At 39.9% G+C, this 6520-nt stretch overlaps 1 protein-coding gene across 1 annotated transcript; it reads right to left on the reverse strand.

Annotated features, from left to right (window-relative positions):
- Positions 1-578: 578 nt before the first annotated feature.
- LOC142171941 (uncharacterized) lies at positions 579-1403 on the reverse strand. The gene has a single exon (XM_075235667.1). The coding sequence runs from the start codon at positions 1401-1403 to the stop codon at positions 579-581; it is 825 nt and encodes a 274-aa protein (XP_075091768.1).
- Between the last annotated feature and the right edge of the window lie 5117 nt (positions 1404-6520).

The following is a 6520-nucleotide window of genomic DNA, read 5'->3' on the forward strand; positions in this document are numbered from 1 at the left end:
TTGTAAGGAGGTAAACCAGTAGGGTTTAATGAATGTAGAAAATCCTCAAACTGGCTTTGATCATTTGGTTCAACAGTTTCATCCATTGCAATAAATGTCTTGGCGTCTTTCCGAAATTGAACTATAAGTCTATCATTTATTTCATCAACAAAGTCATTTTTTGTCGTCAAAATAACACGAGAAGTTAAAAAAGAAGAATCGTGAAAAGATGTATGCAAATCAGGACATATTATGTTGAATAAAAGATCCAACGATTCTTTTTCAGTAATATAAGGAACAATGAAAGACCTCAAAATTTCTATTTTACCATCCATGTTTGTCTTTTCTTTTCCATTTGCAATCCGCATCAAATATTCACAGAAAGAGGGATCCGTTTTCGCACGTATATTCTCTGATAATCGAAGTTTTTCAAGCTCATTCCATATTTCGGAGTTTAATATGCTTTCACGAATGAAGTCTTCCTTTTTTCCACTTCGAACCACATGAAGAGTTTGTCTAAAATCTCTTCCAAACACAACAACTTTTCCACCAAAAAGTACATTTGTGTCCATTATATCTTTCAAAAGAAAATCTAAAGCTTAAATCATATTTTTCTTGGCAATGGATACTTCATCCCACACAATTATTTTTGCATCGCGAATCAAAGACGCCAATGAGCTTTGCTTGCTGATATTGCAAGAAAACTTTTCATCAATATTAATTGGAAATTTAAAACGTGAATGAACTATTCGTCCTCCTGGAAGGATCGAAGCTGCAACTCCGGAAGTTGCTGTTGCTAATGCTACAAATCCTTTAGATCTCACAGTTGCTAATAAGGCACAATATAAGAATTTCTTACCACTTCCTCCAGGACCATCAATGAAAAATGCTCCTGATTTGTTAGCAAATAATCTCTGAAGGATTACGTCGTATGCCATTTTCTGTTCTATATTTAATTTTCTATGCAACAGTAAATCTTCGTCGCTCACAATGATGTTTCTTTCGAAATATACTTCCTTCGCTTCATTCGCCATTTTCGAAGATGTGATAGTTTCTGAAACAAGGTTGAACTCATTAATATCACGGCCCATAGAATGTAATATATCATTGATGTGATTTAGGACAGCAAGGTGGACATCTTTTGCCGTTATATTGGCTAGGTTCTTAAAGTCTTCGGACATTGAATCTTCAAATTGTTTCCACAGTTCCCTTGGATTGTCAGGGCTGCAATGTACTAAAATTGTAGCAAATAAACATCTTAAACTATAAGGCATTTGATAACATGCAGCCTCTGACATACATTTAACCAAGCTGTTGTCACAGTGCAACAACCCTTTTCTTTCCGCAGATTCTCTAAATGTGTCACAACATATCCCGTTTACTCTCAGAAGATCTTCGTATGATTTTGGTGCGCTCACATTCATTAGTAATAATCTAAGGTAATATCTTTCTCCTTCTATTGGATGGCATGTTACAGTGCGGCCAATAACATGACCTCGTTGCCGTCGAGTCCACATTTTGTAGGTAGATGACCATACGAAGTATTGTGGAAAATCTTTATACAACAACTTACGTTCTTTAGCATAGAAGAGTAACTCATAGATCATTTCAGAACACGAAGAAGCTTCACATCAACCGAATGGTACATCCTTCAACAATAGCAGTATGGAGCCAATCAATCCGGCTCGGTGTAGAATACACATCCTAATTGGGCCTACCAATGGCCCCCAAATCAACTATGGTCAGCCACCAATAGATAAACAACCTCCGAAAGTCCACAATGACGGAATCATAACACCTTCTATCATCTGGCTAGCTACAGCCACAACTTCACAGTCCACAACCATGAAACAATTTGCTCCTGAGAGCTCCCAATCTCCAATTCCATAGAACACATGAATCACCATATTTGATTCCACCTCCACCGCCCGAATGCCTAACACCTCTCTCATACACAATCATCCCACGAGAAATACTTTAAAAATTCTTTCGTGCCACCTGGCAAAAATTTGAATATCAACAGTCGATCAACCAGGAGAGTGCCGCAATACCAGCGAAGTACCCATAAATCAAAACACACAGCCCCTTCTGAAATGTACACTCTCATCAAGCTATACCCGATAGCAATATAATTTACCTGGTCATCGAAAACCGTTCATACTGCCTAAGAATTTATGTCCTTCCCTTCAAAACTGAACTGTGACCTTGTACATGTAAATCCTATTCCCGCAAAACACACCACATCTATTATGCCATCATGTGACAAGCATAAGAATTCCATTATCAACTTTGAGTCACTAGCAAATTACATACCTTATTAGTCAGAAACCTCTTTTTTGCTTCTTTCTAGGAGAAAATCATAACACACAACACGTTTCGTATATCGGTAGAAAATATCCGGTTTAAACCATGGTATAACCCATCATGAACACTTTGAAATCCATTTGCAAATAACCAAGCTGTCTTATTTCTCCAAGTTCTTTCTAAATTGCCTTCAAAATTGCTACTTTTTCCTTGTTAGAACACTACTATCCTTAACTAAAACTTACCCCACGAACTCTAGCATAGAATCACGCCGCCCTAAGGCTTATAAGCCACCGAATTCCCTTTTTATGTATCCCAAAGGTTCCACAACCAAAAATGCTTACTCCGAAGAGACTTTATGTGAACATAAAACTGTTTCCTTCACCTTCTTGATACTGAAATGCATAATTCATAATGATATAAGATGCCACGAGTCTCAACACCATTCAATGCAACTCCCAGTTTTCTAGCCATGATTATAAATCTTGAATCCATTGGAACCATTCTCGAGAGTCATCCACTCTACTCAAATCTCGAATTAACCGACTAAACGGACCGAAACGACCTGTGCAAGGGAATAAAGAGTAACCCACACTCCTATGCAACCGAGCAAATTCCCGCTCCATGTACACTACATTCTCTGTGAATAACTACTCAATTATTTTATGGTCCTCCTATAACCATACAGTGTAATACAACTTGTGTCAAGAAATTCCTTTACCCGAGTCATCCTCGATCTCGACCTCTGCAAGTCATAACTGATTCACCGGTATACCCCAAACCGAAACTAATACGACCCATAAACGTGCAATCAACTCGTCGATAGCAGACTCCCCCACTTAGCCTTAAGCTGAAATTATATAAAATTAGAACCCATAAGGATTTCTCCTTCTCAATTACCAAGGTCTCACACCGTTAACCTGCCAGACTTCCCGAAGTCTTTTATTAAGCCTTTCATGAACATTCTGAATCTCCAGCCAAAATCATACACACTACCTCCTACCGGGTAGCAAGTAATATTCCTCGCAAAAGCTTCGTCAACATCACGCCACTGCTAGCTGTACACAGGAGATAACCCACATGTGGAATTCCTTACCGACATCTTCCAATGACACTGCACTGAGTGCAATGACCACTAAATCCGTAAATTCTCCTGAGTTCATGCTCGCCCACCATTTGTATAAGTCTGCACTTTCCCTATTGACATCAAATGTACGTCAACAATACCTTCCGAACTCAAGTCATATTGCACCTGACACGATAATCAGATCTTCACGCCTCTATTCATTTCAAACACATTCCTTTCTGCCATATTCAATTTTCCTTTGTACACTAATCATCACTCCAAATAGAGTCTGCAGGCCGATTCACATACTAACACGATTCCAAACCATTCTACACTTTCTCAAGGCGCACGACTACCCTACTAGTGAATTCATATGCTAATCTGCCACTCTTACTTCGGTTAAATCATCTCCTTTAAGAAACTTCTCAACCTCTACTTCTCCTACTTGACCTGCTAGTACTTCAACCACCGCGAAACACTTCCCGTCATGTCTTCCCTCATACTTTGCTACCCAACTGCTGCATCAAATCAAAATGTATATCTATCATACCTGAACCAATAAAATGTTATCGACTCTAAGTCTCTTCGAAGATCATCTTTCTCGAGCCATCAACATCAAAAATACCCATTCGCAACCACAATTACTACACAATCACTTACTCTTCTTGAGTCCAAACTCATTGACAAGACATGAGAATTTAATTTGCCCCAAAATTTAACAACGTGAAAGATCCTTTAAAACATTTACACTTGAGACCGTACGTCACATCAAAACGAAAATCAAGAGCCCAATGGCCTTCCTTTACATTTCAAGGAAACACTTCTCGTCATATTCAAATCGTCTTAACACATCCCACAGTTACATCATACTCATCACAAAGCCATTCCACCGCTCATCGAGCCATGAATTCCACTCGTAGGGGCATTACCGAACATATGAGTCCAAATGTACAGGTTACAACTGAAACTACCGAGCCAAAACTACGGTTTAAACCTGGCCTCAAGTCCTCCAGACTAGCCCATCACCAAAACACATAATACACATCTCAAACCTCGTTTATAAAATCACAAGCCGACGATGCACAACTGATACTGAGTGCTCATGTGCGCATACGAATGCGTGGAAGGAATTCATAGAATTATGTTTCAAGCTGAATCAATTTCGCACGATAGAATATAAGAAAGTGAAATTTTCCTAAGGGTTCTGCAGCCTCTCGAAGATAAGTACAGACATCTCCGTACCGTTCCGCAAGACTCTACTAAACCCGCTCAAGACTCATGAGACCGATGTAACCTAGGCTCTAATACCAATCTGTCACGACCCAAACAAACCCCTGTTGTGATGGCGCCTATCGTGGAACTAGGCAAACCGACTCATTTTCAAAACAAACCGATATTTTCATTTCAAAGATAATTTCAGTGCTATTTAACATAAAAACCTTCGCAAAAGAGTTCTAATCAAAACAAAAGTGCAAAAAGAAAAGCCTGACATCGGGGTGTCACTAGTCATGAGCATCTACTACAATCTGTCTAACAATATCAAGGCTAACTTAGCCTGAAAAATAGCTAAATACAACTAGAAGAAGATAAGAGGGAGAAGAGCAGGGACTGCGGTCGCCAAGCAGCTACCTTGCTATCCCCGAGAAAATCTGCAACCAAAATAATCAACAACCGCTACCGTGTCCAGCTACACCTGGATCTGCACACAAGGTGTAGGGAGTAACGTGAGTACGCCAACTCAGTAAGTAACAACAATAAATAAAGACTGAGCAGTAGTGACAAGCAATAAAGCATATAACGTTCATATCAAGAAATCTTAGTAAAATACCACATGCTTTTAAAATCAGGGCTTGAATCAAAATATCTCGTTTAAACCCAATTCCAGTAAAAATCATTTAAAGATATTTTTTAACAGTTTTCAAACAGAGGAAAAATGCAAAGGTGAGCAAAAATGATGAGATCATAAACAGCCCCTCGGGCAAAACATCACTCATATACAGCCCCTCGGGCAAACCTCATAGTCACTCGTGCCACTCGGGCATACCTCACCATCACTCTTGCCACTCGGGCATACCTCACAATCACTCATGCCTCCCAGTCACTCAGCACTCGGCACACGCACTCAGTAGGTACCTACACTCACTGGGGGTGTGTACAGACTTCGGAGGGGTTCCTTCAGCCCAAGCGCTATAATCTGCACAGACAACTCACGTGCTATAATAATAAAGTATGTTGTAGGCGGGCAGCCCCGATCCACACTCATCCTCACAATCAGGCCCTCGGTCGATATCAAACATGCTGCAGCGTGCAGCTCCGATCCCATAAATATCCTCACAAATCAGGCCCTCGGTCTCACTCAGTCATAAAACTCTCAAGCCCCTCGGGCATTTCAGTAAAACATGGCATTCGGCCCAAAACATTTATATGCATCAAAATAGAGTTATAAAACTGAGTTATGCGGTAAACAAGTATAAACATGACTGAGTATAGATTTTTCAATCGAAAACAATGAGAGAATAGTAAGGAAAAAACCCCTAAGGGTCCAAACAGCACTGGCGCAAGGTCCAAACATGGCATTCAGCCCAATTTACAGAAACCCTTTCTAAAACATATAAGTATCATATAGTTTCAACAAAGTATGCAACTTTACAGTTGCTACGGGACGGACCAAGTCACAATCCCCAACAGTGCACGCCCATACGCCCATCACCTAGCATGTGCGTCACTAAAAATAGTAGAATAATACAAAATATGGGGTTTCGTACCCTCAGGACTAGATTTACAATCGTTATTTATCTCAAACCGGTCAAATCTCTACCCCACAATGCTCTTGCCTCTGGACTCGGCCTCCAAATGCTCCAAATCTATTCACAATCAGTACAATACCATCAATATACGCTAATGGAATGAATTCCAATGGAAAAGCTACAAAATTAGACCAAAACCCGAAATTGGCTCAAACTCGGCCCCGGGCCCACGTCTCGAAATCCGACAAAATTTACAAAACTTGATCATTCACTCACGAATCTAACCATTCCAAATTCATCAAAATCCGACATCGTTTGGTCCTTCAAATCCTTAAATTAAACTCTTAAAAATTCTAAGCCCTAACCCCCTACTTTCACTCCAAAATCCTACTAATTAATGATAAACAAGGCCATAGATTCACGA

Source organism: Nicotiana tabacum, chromosome 17 (assembly GCF_000715075.1).
Source record: "Nicotiana tabacum cultivar K326 chromosome 17, ASM71507v2, whole genome shotgun sequence".
In the NCBI taxonomy this organism is placed as follows: domain Eukaryota; kingdom Viridiplantae; phylum Streptophyta; class Magnoliopsida; order Solanales; family Solanaceae; genus Nicotiana; species Nicotiana tabacum.

Excerpts from the sequence above, each read along its gene's own strand:
- LOC142171941 (XM_075235667.1), bottom strand. The coding sequence starts at position 1,403 with ATGAATGTGAGCGCACCAAAATCATACGAAGATCTTCTGAGAGTAAAC.